The sequence below is a fragment of the Antechinus flavipes genome, chromosome 3 (genome assembly GCF_016432865.1).
Source record: "Antechinus flavipes isolate AdamAnt ecotype Samford, QLD, Australia chromosome 3, AdamAnt_v2, whole genome shotgun sequence".
NCBI lineage: Eukaryota > Metazoa > Chordata > Mammalia > Dasyuromorphia > Dasyuridae > Antechinus > Antechinus flavipes.
In genome coordinates, this window is record NC_067400.1 from 507,221,450 (window position 1) to 507,236,718 (window position 15,269).

Below are 15,269 nucleotides of genomic sequence, written 5' to 3' on the forward strand. Positions count from 1 at the left end.
AAGGATAGAACACAAGGTAACTGTTTGAAATGGAACCATCTGTGCCTATAAGAGAGAGACTCTCTTTTCCTTTTGGTGGGGGAGGAGAATGTTAAAAATAAGACCTTCATTGTGCTATGTACTTATGCAGGAAGTTTAACTGATTAACCTTGGCTTTCAGGCATTCAAGTCAATGGTTTAGTCCCTTTGAAGAGCCTTTCAAATATGTTTGGCCAGGATCCTCAACTTAATGAGTGTGTAAGGACTCATCTTGTGATTGAGCTGTGGAATAAGAGCCAACTTGGAAGGTCCTGACTCACGATCTCTTCTCGGTACTTTCCTTTCAAGTGATTTGCCACTCTAATGCTAGTTGTGTCAGTGCTACAAGTACACATATCCCAAGTTTACTTGTTTTGCTATACTGACATTGAATGAAATTAAAACAGTGTTCCTTTAAAACTACTTTGGATATCTTGTCCTTGATCCTTATGGTTCCTGATAATTTACACTTTAGTTAGCTGTTAATCTTTGTAACTTGGATTGTACCATGACTAGAAGAGGTAGTCAGTCAGCCATCTGAACAGGTTTTTCAAGTGTGATATAGATAAGGTTTTTGTAATAACTTTAGAAATCTATATGTTGAGCTTGCCCAAACTTCTAAATAATAATAATAATAAATTCTGGGTTTTTTTAATTGTGGTGCCCCTTCTTCCTTTTCTCTTCCCAATACATTCAGTGATTATAATGCATCTGACTGCCCAGGACCAGACATGAGTGGTTTGCATTTTTTGTCTTTTTCTTCTCTCTTCATTCTTTCCCATTTCCTGTTTCTCTCCTGTGTCCTATTTAATCAGGGGCTTGATCTTGTCAAGGTTATAGAAGGTAATAATGAATTAATTAGAGAACCTAACCAGTGTTAAACCCTTAATTTTTTTTTTAATTCATTGCAGATATACCAGTCTCTAGAAGGCTCTTGGGCAGCAAATCTAATAACAGAAATATCAGACACTGAGGATATGCTTAGACTGGCATCTACTAAAGCAGTGGTCTCTAAACTCTTTAATTACTTGGGGAAATTCAGGAGGTAGCATGAGCATGCAAGTCAGACCACCACCACCACCCTTACCCTAGGAACTTTGGAAATAGTAGTGCTTCCAGCCCACTGCACTCAGCTGTCACCCTGGGAACCCTTGTAGGGATGCAGCCTAGCATTTCTTTGGGGGAGGGTAGGAGAGCTGTAGCCACAACTTCTGAAGACCCAGCAAAGAAAGTTCTTGCTTACACAGTCCTTGGCACTGGCAGGTGATTCAAAATCAGAAACTGGTAATCATTTTAGCAAGGGAAATGTCATGAAAAAGAGGTCTTATCATATACTTTATCTTTGTACCCACAGAACCTTGAGACTTCTGGTTAGACTATGAGCTTGGAAAGCTTCAGGGCTCCCACTCTGGAGAATGCAGTCTTAAACTACCTTATGTAGATAGCATCTATTTAGTCCTTATGGAAGTCTTCTTCATACCACACATTCTACCCTCAGCCCCCAAAATTTTCATGAAATTGACTTTGCAATGTTATTGTAGGAATTATATTGAGAAATAAATTCGCCTCCCTGTATATGTGCTTTGTTAAAAGGTTTAGAATTCTAATTAAACTATAGGTCTATGATGATATGATTCCATGTTCAAATCTACAAAATAAGACTCACTGATCAAGGAAACTGGATAGGCTTTTCTATCTATTGAATAGTCCATTTATCCCTGGCATGACTTAGGCTAATTGAATGCTCATACTCTACCCAAGATTAACGTTTATTGAGAACAATTTTAGAAAGTTTGCAAAAAAAGAACCATTTGAAATTATAATGAGGTTCTGTAATGAGGACACTAATGTCAGATGCAGGATCACCAACAAAAAGATAAAAGCACTATTACTAGGAACAAGTTAGATTTAAAGGTTGTCTTCCCCATTCTTGTATATTAAAAGTATCTGAATATGATTGTATGGTAACCTTCTCCATGTAACAGAACTGTCAGGTCAAAGTGAATCTATTTGAGTAAGTGAATTTTTTATTGGTGCAATGGAAACTTAAACAATTTGACTTCTTATCTGTAATGTTATTTGCTTTTAAGTAACTCCTCACTGAGCTCTTGGTCCTTGACATGTAGTAATGCTGTTAAAGACAAAAATGATAGTTAGGTACACTGACTCATCATACAGAAGATTAAATTATCTGACTTTTTGTTATTGAAAAGAAATTAAACTTGTATAACAAAAAATAGTTTGGAAAGATATTAAAATAAATTTCCCCAGAAAAAATTTACATGTAACCAGGGACTAATCGTTCTGCTTTGTTGTGATAATCTAGGGCAGAGAGCAAGGAAAGGATATCAGATCTCTCAAGAAGAAATTAAAATAATTTATTTCTTTGTTTTTAATAACATAATAGGAACAGATTATTTTTACTTTTATATCGCTTTTAAAATTCATTTTAGATTATGTCATGGCTTCATAGTGTAGTTTAATCAATTTAATTTAATTGTATAATAGACCTCAGACTTAAGGTTGTTCTTTTGCCATATGATTATATTTCAAATATGGTTAAACACTTAGTACTGATGTATCTATGGATGGCCATTATGTTTCTGGATCATATGCCTAGGAAGTACCTGCAGAGTAGCACTGGAAATACTCTTATATAGTAAAGAATAGTCAAGGAACTGTAAGGAAAAGTTAGATTGGACTTTGACAACCTGCTGTTCTGTCTGAGGGAAAACATTCATTACTTGAGCTTAAAATGGTATGTGAGTGGGCATGTTTTAGTATGGGATATTGGATAAAACATTAGATTTGGAGTGAGACATACTCCAGGAGTTCAAATTCTGCCTCTGATATTCACTAGTTATGTGATTATGAACAAATGACTTATTCACCCTGAGCCTCAGTTTGCTTCTCTGATAGATGGGAAAAGTAGCTGCCTTTCAGGGATTCCTCCCTCTCAGGCTTGTTGTGCAGATCCATAGGATGATTGATGAAATATTCGGCAAACTTTAAAGTATCAGTGTCAGTTTTCCTTTGTGTGTGACTTACTTTTCATTCTTAAGTCTTCTCTTACTGATCCTACTAATAAAATTAATAGATAAACCTCGTTTCAACCAGTTAGTGTTTTATGAGGCCTACAATTATTTTTTTAAAATCAAAAAAAATAAGCCACATGGAGAAATTCCCACTCCATTGTATCTATCAGACTTCAGTATTTTTCTTTAAGTGAAGACCTGAGTATGTCATCTTTGTTACTCTGTTAAGTCCAGTGGCCCCTCTTCCCACTAGCATCAAAAATAAGCCATATTTAACTTTGAGAGGGGAAAAATTATTCAAAAAGTGGTCTGGCATCTCTGGTTTTCCTTTAGACAAAGTCCTTTGTTGATATTGGCTAATATAGACCTTCTTGCAGTAATTCAGTTTCATCTCATAGATTTAGATGAAAGTAACATGTATTTCTATCTCAACAGATTTTGGCTTTGGAAATTTCTTTAAGAGTGGTGAACCACTGGCTACATGGTGTGGCAGCCCTCCTTATGCAGCCCCAGAAGTTTTTGAAGGACAACAGTATGAAGGACCACAACTGGACATTTGGGTATTTTCTTTCTTTCTATATTAAATACATTTTGTGGGTATACCCCTGTGTGCTATCCTGTGCCCTCTCTTCCCCTTATATTATATCCTAATGACTTTATCTGTTCCTGTGAATTTATATTATTCCTGTGGAGATGACTTCCAGATTTATATAGCAAATCTCAGTTTCTCCCCCAAGTTTGAGCTCCCCAGTACAGTACCAGTTACCTATTGCACATTTCAAAAGGGATGTCCTGTACACATCTAAAAGAGAACTCAGCTTTCTCCATAAATCCATTTGTCTTGCAAACTTTCCTATTCTCTTGTAGATACTAACATACCTCTACTCTCCCAAGGCTCATGATCTTATTGTTATCCTTGATTACTTACTATACCTCATCACAAACATGTGGTGTACCAGGTACCCTACCAGACACCAGAGATACAGAATAAAGCAGAAATAATCCCTGTCCCTGAGGAGCTTACATTCTGAGGAGATACACAGGAATCAGTAGCTACATGAGAAATATATGCTTTCTACCTTCACATTTCCTGCATCAGACTCCTTCTTTCTATTGCCCCAGTAGCCACTCACCTGTCATCAAGATTATTTCCCCCAGCCTCCTAATTAGTCTCCCTGCCCCAAGTGTCTCCCCACTCCATTGTTATCTATCAGATTTCAGTATTTTTCTTTAAGTGAAGATCTGAGTATGTCACCTTTGTTACTCTGTTAAGTCCAGTGGCCCCCTCTTCCCACTAGGATCAAATATAGCTCCATTTATTTAGCTTTTAAAATCCTTCATAATCTGATCTTAATCTCTTTCTGAACCATTCAGTCCCTCTCCCTTACCAAACTGTCCTTTTCTTTGATTGTTAACATACAGTACTCCATCTCACATTTCTGTACCTCCCTCTCTTCCCTTTTAAAACCTTACTCTTCATCCACTGTGACCTCCAATCCCTTGACCTTTCAATCTCCCCAAACACACACTAACCATTCTCTCCTCTTATCCCCATCTTAACACCTTCTTGAACCAGTTCAACTCTGTCCTGCTTTCCTTTCTTGAATCCCTTATCATGTTCTTATCATATTCCTGATTACATACAGTTAAGCCTCAGCCTTGGATCCTTCCCATCATTTGCCACTTTCATTTCTACATACATGCTACAGAATGAAGATGGAGAAAATCACACAATTGGATCTGCCACAAATTTTTGTTGAGACAACCTCATCTTGGCCCTCACTGCTGCTAGACAGTCCTATTGTACTTCCCTTATTAACTCCCCTTTTACTCTCCTGAGCAGCTCTTCCAGACTCTTTAATTCTTCCTCAACCCTCCCTTTGTTTTCCTTTTCCCCTTCCAGCTGCAATCTTCACCACCTAGTTTATCGAAAAAATTGAAGCTATTTGTCATGAGTTCCCTCTTCTCCCCTCAATTATTCGGGTGCCTTTTCCCTTTCTCTTCCACTCCTATCTCACATAATGATGTGGCCTTACTCCTTACCTTCTACTTATTCAAGTAATCCAATTCCATCCTGACTCCTCCAGTAGATTGCTCTCTCTCTCATCCCCTGTCTATCACTTATTTTCATTCTCTCTGAGTCATTTCCTATTGTCTATAACCATTCCTTTCTCTCCCCCATTCTGAAAAAAAAACTTTATTCTTCCATTCTCCTCACTATCATCCCATTTCTCATCTGTCCTTTGTAGCTAAACTCCTCAAAAAGGCTATCTACAATAGGTGCCTCCACTTCTCTTACCCTCTTCTCAACCCTGTATCTAATCCAACTTTTGGCCTTATCATTCCACTGAAACTGCTCTCTCCAAGTTACTAATGATCTCTTAGTTGCCAAATTCAGTGACTTTTTCTCTTATTTTCCCTGGTCTCTCCACAGCTTTTGACCATATGGAGCACTCTCTGCTCCTTGATAATAATCCCTATAGGACTTTAGGACACCATTCTTTCCTTGGTCTCCTGCTCCCTATTTGACCACTCTTCTATTTCTTTCCTTGGATCTTCCTCCCAATCATACCCTCTAATTATAGGTGTCTCTCAGGGTTCTGTCCTATGTCCTCTTCCCTTCTCCCTCTTTACTATTTCACTTAGAGATCTCATCAGTTCCTGTGCATTTTATTTTCATTTCTTTGCTGATGATTCTCAAATCTACTCATCCATCCTCAGCTCTCTGCTGACTTCTGATCTCAAATCTTGAATTGGATATACAATAGCCATCTTAAATTCAATATGTCCAAAATAGAACTCATTATCTTTCCCCAAAAAACCTTGTCCCCCTTCCTCTTTTCTATTACTATAGCAGGCAGTAGCATTCTCGCAGACTTTCAAGGTCACAGCCTAGGAGTCATTCTGCATTCCTCACTCCTCCTCTGTCTAATCTAATGCCCAGGCCTTTGATTTCACCTTTGCAGTATCTCTCATATACTCCCCCTTGTTTTTTCTTATACTGCCAACAACTCTAGTGCAGTGCCTAATAGTATATATCTGCCTCAAGTCTTTCTTCTCTCCAATGTGTCCTACACTCAGATACTAAAGTGGTTTTTCTAAAGCACAGGTTTGACTGTATGTGTTATTTCCCCCTCCAACATACCCAGAAACATATTCTATAAACTCTTTTGATTCCCTATTTCCTCTATTATCAAAAAACACAATGTTCTGTTTGACCTTCAAAGCCCGTTATAATACAACCCTTTCCTACCTTTTCAGTCTTTTTATACTTTATTTCTATCATCTTTGATCCAGAGACACTGACTTCCTGGCTGTTCCATAAACAAGCTACTCTAACTCAGCTTTGAACATTTTCTGTCAGCCCCCCATGGCTGGAATGTTCTCCTTTCTTCACTTTGACTATTGACCCCCTGCCTTCTTTTAAGTTCCAACTAAACTTCTCCCTCTTATAGGAAGCTGGCCTTAACCCTTCTTAATTCCAATGCTTTCTCTCTGTTAATTGTTTCTGATTTAACCTGAATAAAACTTACTTTTTCTACATTTGTTTGCATATTGTATCCTCTATTAGCTTGTAAACTGTTTAAGGGCAGGGATTGTCCACAGTGTCTAGTGCACAAGTAGTTACTTACTATCTCTGTATTGACTAACTGCTTAGAACATATTCTCTCCCAATCTGTACCTTATAAAATTCTGTTCTTCCTTCAAGCTGAAGCTCCAGCATCACCTTCTCAAAGTTAGGCCTTATTTCTTCCATGTGCTAAAGTTTTCTGTCTCTCCCTTTTATATTTTGCCATTTTGTATTGATTTTTATCTATTCTGTATATAATTGTTATATAGATTTGTCTTCCTAGAATCTAGATGCATTGAAAATAGGTTTTTTCATTTATTGTATTCATATCCCTAATACCTAGTCTAGTGCCTATTAAATGTTGATTGATGGATTAATAATACTCAATCCTTTGGCCTATTCCCAAGGTTCCCTTCACTGGGCTTGTAGATATTTTTTTTCATGGACTTTGTGTGATAAGAACTTAGGAAAGGAATTCTGGTATTAAATGTGTGAACCTTCCCTAGATCTGCAGTAATTAAAATTCATTATTTATCAATGTGATCAATCTTTTGTTATTGGGGGGAAGGGGGAGGGGAGAGACACATCTCAGGCTTTCAGATATCTTTCAGTCCTGAGATTCTGTTTCTGAAAAATTCAAGCCAGAATTTTGCTTCCTTCAGTCAATGAGACTTAAATAGTAACTGAAGATACTTAACAAAATAAAATGCATTTGAAATATTAGGTAGTACAATGGATGCCTTATTATGTTCTGTTTCAGAGTATGGGAGTAGTTCTTTATGTCCTTGTCTGTGGAGCTCTGCCTTTTGATGGACCAACTCTCCCTATCCTGAGGCAAAGAGTTCTGGAAGGAAGATTCCGGATTCCATATTTCATGTCAGAAGGTTAGCTATTTGTCTTGCTGATAGTGCCTTACAGATTTTAAGCCCTGAATAAAATGACTTCCTAAAAGTCTCCATGTTTTCCAAAAGTTGTAGGTAGGGGAAAAAAAGGGCGGGGAGGGGGGAGAACTGAGTCATTTCAGAAGCTATGGAAATGAGAAAAAAAATCCCTGTGTAGTTAAGACAAAGTTCCAGCCTTACTTGTGACTGAAAACAGAAACAGTTTAATAGATAAAAAGCAGCGAGTCTTTTCAGTCCCATTCACCTTGAGTCTATAAATGTCTCAGGTTTATTTTAGACATCTGATTTAGAATCTGAAGTACAGATTCACAACCTTTTTTTTTTTTCTGAAAATAAAATGGATTTTCCAATTTCCTTTGACCGGAAGTCACAAACTAATAACAACTAATTGGCAGTTATTCATTGAATTGATGACTTCCTAGTCCCTTCCAGTCTCTTTTAGATTGTTATATATGAGAAAGTTATTTATATCTTTTAATTGACTAAATTTTAAATTGTCACCCTTGCTGTTGTATCTCAAATACCTTACAGGATTACTAATTTTAATTCTGTTAATAATTAAGGTCAACTGGCTATTTTTCCCAAATTTAGTATTGATTACACAACTTTCAGTGAAGAAATTATTCAGGGATATCTGCGTAAGTTACTGTAAAATTCACCATAAAGTCTATGTAACTGCTAAATGACATATGCATGATAGATATCCTAATCTTCCTTCAACTTTCTTACTTAAAAATACCTTGTCTGATTTCTAAATTATATTTAACATTATCAAAGAAGCCCAGTCTCTTAAAAGAGATACTGTGGAATCCATTGAAAAACTGTGCATTTACTTACTGAAAAGGCTGAATAGAAGTTTTTTCAATTTATAAGTTGTTACTTTTCTCACTTAAATTCTTTTAACAGATATGAATTAGCCATGGAAGCTACTTAAGAACAAGTTGTTAATTCCTTACTTCAAATTTGGTTTTGTTTTTAGGAGAAAACTTAAGTTCATGACTAGAGGTTTGTTTTCTGTTGGTGAGGACATTTATTTAATGTAAAACTTGGACAGATCCAGCTGTGACCACTGTTTTTAACTTTATATGTGTTGCCAGAATACATTTCAACAACATTCACCAGTACATGGACCTATATGACAAATGAGACAAAGAGTCATATTTGCTAAGTGCTTTGTTTGACTATTTCTTTTTAACTTTTTATTTCCCCTAGAGTGTGAGCATCTCATCCGAAGAATGTTGGTCTTAGATCCATCTAAGAGACTGACAATAGCCCAAATAAAAGAACACAAGTGGATGCTGGTGGAAGTTCCTGTACAGAGACCTGTTCTTTATCCACAAGAGCAGGAAAATGAGCCATCTCTTGGGGAGTATAATGAGCAAGTCCTGCGGCTAATGCATAGCCTTGGAATAGATCAGCAGAAAACCATGGAGGTAAAGAATCCGAAGCTATTTCCTGATTTGATTATACTTGGCATCATTTAACATAATGTGATCTATGCTGGTGAGTATAAGTAAGGTAGCAGAAAAAGGCATCATCCTCAAGTAAGTAGCTTGGAAGAAAAGGCAAGTCAGCCATCTGAAGAGAGCAATAGATAGTACCTGAGAAAACTAAGCCAGAATAAGATCTAGATTCTTGGGCACATCATCTATGGAAGGCTTGGATGAAGCTGGTGGGAACCAGCAGAGGATCTATGATCAGAACTAACATCATGAAGTAGTGAAATGGTTATGCCTTTGCATAGTGCCTGGCATGTACGTGCTTAATAAATGCTTATTCTCCTTTCTTTGTCCCCACCCCATCAGGATTGTCACCAGAATAAATATTACTTAGTGTTCCTTTCAGTTTACATCAATCTCCTACTATCTGTTTAATTATATTATATTCATGTATCAGTCTCTTTCCTTTAAACCTTCTATCAAAAAGTGAGAAGTGTTAGAGATAAGGACCTATACTTTACCATTCAGAAAAGAAAAAGGTGAAAAATAGCAAGTGAGTCATGGGAAGATAATTCCTAGAAGTTGGATGAAGTTATGTCTGTATATCGAAAATGGTTGAAAATGAATGAGAAATGGGATAGGAGGGCTTTAGGCAAGAAAAGGAAGAAAAGGACAAAGAAAGCCAAAAAAAGAGAGAGAGAGAAATGAGAGGGAAAATAGAGTAAACAAGTGAGCATATGAAACAGAAGATATTAGTTTGATTTGGAAGTTTTAGAAATCGTAGAACTGAGAATTCATAAAATGTTTACAAATTGTTTTGTTCCTTCCAGAAAAGACGTTATTTTGGTAGGCTGCATACGTTCAGAAAGCTTTTGACTACAAATTAGTGAACCAGGCCTAAGTTATTTTTTGGAAGATGAGAACAAGAAGGAACTGAAAAGTATTATGTGGTTATTTTGGAGATGGCGGCCTCCCAGCCTTTCTTTCTCCACTGGAACTTCAGGGGAAAAATATACTTGACTAGATATTTTTCTTTGCTTATTCTTATAAGACATCGAGAATGGTGGCTTGGAGGGCAAGAGGGTCCTACAGGGTTACTCTGGCTCTGCTAAAAATTCAATCTAGCAGTCATGCTTCCCTGTCTGATGGAGCCATGAGCCAAAGGAATAGTCACTCTCTCTCTGCTCTGTAAGGATTGGGAAAATGGGCAGGCCAGGAAATAAAAAATTGTAAAGGAGATCCATTCTCAAAGTACCAAAAAAGTAGGACCATAAAAAACAAGAGGAAAAAATTACCTACGAACAGCAAGAGTATCTCTTTAGATCTTATCTTTAAATCAAATAAATTCCAGTATGTTTCCCCAAAAATTTCATTATTCTTGATCTAAAATTATGAGTGGTTTGGTCCTATGTTAAAGCTACAAAACTAGTACTGCCCAGCTCAGATTGCTAACTAGCCTGATAGGCATCAAGGTTGCGACTATAGAATGATTGGGTCGAGGTTCCTGCATGAGGCTGGAAACCTTTTGTATGAAGAGTAGCAGGTTACCATTGATTACTTTTCATTTAAAGAAGCTAGTCAAATCTAGATAACTGCTATTTTTTTTTTGTACCCTACATGCTTGGACTTCATTTTAAGGCATAACTCACTATGTCTCCATTTCCAAAAGTATATGATTTTTCCTGATTTTTGAGGAAAGTGTAGAAGCATGAACTTGATTATGATATTTGGCTTTTCCTTTTCAGTCTTTGCAGAACAAGAGTTATAACCACTTTGCTGCTATCTATTACTTGTTGGTGGAAAGGCTGAAGTCTCACCGCAGCAGCTTCCCTGTGGAGCAGAGAGTTGATGCCCGCCAGCGTCGGCCCAGCACTGTCGCTGAACAAACAGTTGCCAAGGTAATTCATCCAGCGGGTGGTCTTGTCTGGTACACATGCAATTATTTTGGACACATTTTTCATTGATGAAAAAGTTGAAATTTGACTATTTACATTTTTATTATTTACTATAATACTTTTATATTATTTACTTTTATAGTTATATCATTGACTATAATACCTTTACATAATTCCTTTGATTGGTATTTTAGAAGTTTCTCTTCCCTATCCTTTTATAGAAAGATTAATTGATTTCATAAATCCAAAAGTTTTTTTCCCCTTTCAGGCATTTCTAATCTTTTGGCTTTTTTGGTTTGTTTAAAATTGATTGACTTAAGAACATGATTTAGTCATAGAGCCCTGATTTGAAGTGAAATCTGCACTTTTTTCCCAAATTTGTCACTTATTAGCTATGTCACTAGCTAGCATCCTTGCATTTACCGTGAGGAAAGGCTGTTGGTCACTGAAGCACCAAGTAAATTTGAACTCTTTTTACATTTGATATTTGGCTCTTCATATCCCTTCCTCCTGCTAATAATAATACATTACATTTGTAGAGCTTTTTTTTTTTTTAAATAAACCATTTCCATTATATTGTCTCCTTTAATCCTCACAACAATCCTGTGAGGTCAATAATACTAGAATTAGATGTGGTAACTGAGACTCAGTATTAAATGACACCTTGCCAAGGTCCCACAAACAAACAGTAGCAGAGCTGAGACTAGCACACATATCTTCTGAGTTCCTTATCCAGTACTCTTTCCATTTCTTATCTCATTTGGTTCTCATAATTGCCCTATGAGTCAGAGGAAGCATATATTTCCATTAAAGGGAAAAGGAATGCTAAGGTTCAAAGTGACTTGCCCTTACTGTGCTGTCTCTCTAAGCCCAGTGGTTGTAGGTTTTTTTGTCTTGTGCTTATTTTTCGTAATGTTCCAGTTGGTATTGGTCCTTTCACAATATATAAAAAGAAATTAATACTGAAATATTCAGATCCATAATCTCATCAGCATAGATATTATTTCCAGGGATGGTAATAAGCATGGCTCATTCATGCCTACTCTTCTGAGAAACTGTTATCTTATCCTTCCATAAGTTTGCCACAAGGAGAATTACTCTGCTTGGAAAAGCAGCCCCTCCTTTCATGATAGGGGGGGCAGAGAGAAGGGTCTAAGAATCAAGACTCCTAATATGAATAATAGTATCTTGAGCAAGTCACTGTCTCTAAACCTCTCTGAATCTTAGCTTACTTGCTTTCTTTCTCTGGTAGCTACTAATACATAAAATGTTTGAAAGCTAATGTTAAAATTTTTTAAAAGGTCATGATATATAACTTTAGAAGAATCTCTTTAGGGAGTAATGAGCTATGAAAAGCCAAATTTCTATATAAACATTCTCAATTAATAAGGATTTGTTTTCTTTCTCTGTCGTCTTCTCTGCACCCCTCTGTCCATGAGAATGGGAGAGGATGAAGAACTCTTGTCACATATACATAGTCAAACAAAATAAATTCCCACTTTAACCATGTCTCATTCTGCATCTTGAGTCCCTCTCTTCTCTGTCAAGAAGTAGGTAAACTATTTCATCATCTCTCTTCTGAAATCATCCTTAATCATTGCATTTGATCAGAATTCTTATTGTTGTTAAATATTCTTTTTTTGTTGCATAAGTTTTCTTCTGGCTGTGCTTATGTTCTGCATCAGTTTATACAAGTCTTTCCAAGTTTTTCTGAAACCATCCTTTTTGTCATTTCTTTTAATGTAATAATATTTCAGTTCATCTGTATACAGCAGTTTGTTCAACCATTTCCCAATTGATGGACTCCCTGTTTTGTTTCCAGTTTTTCACTGCAACAGAAAGAGCTATTATAAAACATTTGTATCTATGTATGTCCCTTTTCTCTCTCTTTGGACATATGCTTAATGGTGATATCATTTTTTTGGCATAGTTCCAGATTGTTTTCCATAACAGATAGGCCAATTAATAGTTCTACCAGCAGTATGTTAAAGTGCCTCTTTTCCCATACCCACTCCAACATTTGTCTGATGTGGAACCTCACTTGTTTTGATTGGCAATACGTGGAGCATTTTTTTATATAGCTGTTGATCACTTGATTTCTTCCCTTGACAATTGATTGTTCATGTCCTAAAACCATTAATCAATTAGAGAATGAGAACCATCTTTTCTTTAAAGGGAGGTTTTTACAAATTTTATATTTCACTTCTATATTCTATAATATGTAAAATACTAGTGTATTCTTACCCTTTTGCATCTGTGATCAGGATGTCATGATACTTGTTTGACAACTATTTCAAGGAACCAAATATAATTTGGTTATTTTTTCCTAATTTCATTATTCCTGATCCTTGAAAAATATCACCTTAGAATTTCATGAGACTTATAAGGAATTCAATGAAATTTAAATAATTAAGATTCATCCATTCGAAATTTAAAATCAAGTACCCCGAAACATTTGAATCAGCTTAGGAAAATTCTGAAGATCACCTGACAAGATAAGATATCAGACATAGTACCATATGTATAACCTATTATCAAATTGCTTAACATTTTAGGAAGAGGGAAGGGGAGGGAGGGAAAAAATTTGGAACTGAAAATCTTTGTCTTGATATATAATTTTCGGGGATGGGGAATAAGATACTATTTAAAATAAAAGAAATATGACTTTGCCAAGCAGGTAGACGCTTTTGCATCCTTGTGGTGACTTTTGAACACAAAGTAGTTCTTTGGTTGTTCCTCACATCAGGCAGAAGGAAAAACCATTTAAAAGATGTTTTTACTGCTTTATAAAAGGACTACATTAAAGAAATCCAATAAAATTTAGGGAGAAGTTTCTGTTTTGGCCAGAACTTCATAGAAATTCAGTAGGTCTGGATTCATCTAAAATTTTTCCTTCATCTTACTAATGAGAGATACTTAGGGAGATAGTAGAACCAGCACATAACTAATATGACCATATTGCCTGAAAAGGAACTTGTGTTTCAAGGAGAAATAAATCCTTCTAGAGACTGATTATTGTTCCCTTTCATTCCCTTAATATAAAATGTATTGGTCATACTTCTTTAAGTACTGGCTGTCCTGGCAATCCTTCCCTGCTATTCCAAAGTGTCCAGTATCAGTGAATATTCCCCCAGGTTGTTTTATGTATTCATATGATGATATAGTTTAAAGAGGCCCAAAAGACATCACTATGTTAGAGTCAAGTTAAGTATATCTGACTATGGCTGATTAGACCAATCCAAGCTCAGAACACTCTGCTACCGGTTGGACTCCTATGAACTTGAGGGGGGTTTCTCTAACTTCATGTTTCTTCTGAATTAATTCACTTCTGCTGTGCTCACGGAGCACAGTACTTTCTCTGGTGAGGGCACACCATGCTGCGGTCCTGTGCTGGTGTCTTTCATGTCATATGATCAATTCTAAAGTCCTTGAGAGTGTCCTCGTATTGCTTTTTCTGACCACCTTGTGCATGCTTGCTCTGTGTGAGCTCTCCATAAAATAGTCTTTTTGGCAAGCATACATTTGGCATTCAAATCATGTGGCCATGCCAACAGAGTTGTGCTCTTTGCAGCAGAGTTTGAATATTTGGGCAGTTTAGTTCAAGACTTCAGTGTCTATTATCTTGCCAGGTGATAGTTGAGAGTTTTCCTAAGACAATTCAAATAGAAGTGACTAAATTTCCTGACATGGCACTGCTATATGGTCCATACAGTGGACAAATAATAGGAGACCTAGAAACCTGTTCATTCTTTTTGGCTGAGGCAATTGGGGTTAAATGACTTGGCCAAGGTCACACAGCTAGGAAGTAGTGACTGTCTGAGGCCAAATTTCAACTCAGGTCCTCCTGACTTCAGGGTTGGCCCTCTACTGTTCATTTTTTAAAATACCTTTTTCAGGTTCATTATGGAACCCCTAGTCATATCATAAAGAATAAATACTCTCTTTCATACTTTCTCCTCTCTCATTCTTTTATTTTCTTTTCCCTCTTCCCCTCCCTTTCAATTCCTCCTCCTGTTTTGAAATTATTATTTCTCATGCCACTCAGCCTAGAAAGGCTAGCAGAAAGAAGCAGTCAGAATCACAGGAAGCATTCTAAAGCAGATTCATTTTTCCCAAGTATAAACTCAATACCATATACTATTACTTGGGTATAATAAACATAGAGGAGATAAATCTCATTCTCTCATGGGAGATTAAATAGTCTGTGAATGATTTTTTTTTTCCTACCTCTACTTTCTACTGTCTTTTTTTTTTATCTTGCTGACTCCTTCCATGGCCACAGCAATATCTCCTACCACACAAAAAAACAACTATAAAAAACAACATGGGATACTTGTTCATAGGTCTGTTCAAAATGTCTTTTGCCCCCTGCCAAAATTATGCTCCACAACTTGGAATTGTAGCAAAAA

General features: G+C 36.5%; 1 protein-coding gene across 1 annotated transcript in view; it reads left to right on the forward strand.

The window, feature by feature from the left end:
• Positions 1 to 15,269, forward strand: part of SIK2 (salt inducible kinase 2) — a 142,920-nt gene that overhangs the window by 111,396 nt on the left and 16,255 nt on the right. The window contains exons 5-8 of the mRNA XM_051986959.1: positions 3,489 to 3,613; positions 7,385 to 7,508; positions 8,739 to 8,959; positions 10,711 to 10,863. Of these exons, the coding sequence (XP_051842919.1) occupies positions 3,489 to 3,613; positions 7,385 to 7,508; positions 8,739 to 8,959; positions 10,711 to 10,863 (623 nt within the window). The remainder of the gene's footprint in view (positions 1 to 3,488; positions 3,614 to 7,384; positions 7,509 to 8,738; positions 8,960 to 10,710; positions 10,864 to 15,269) is intronic.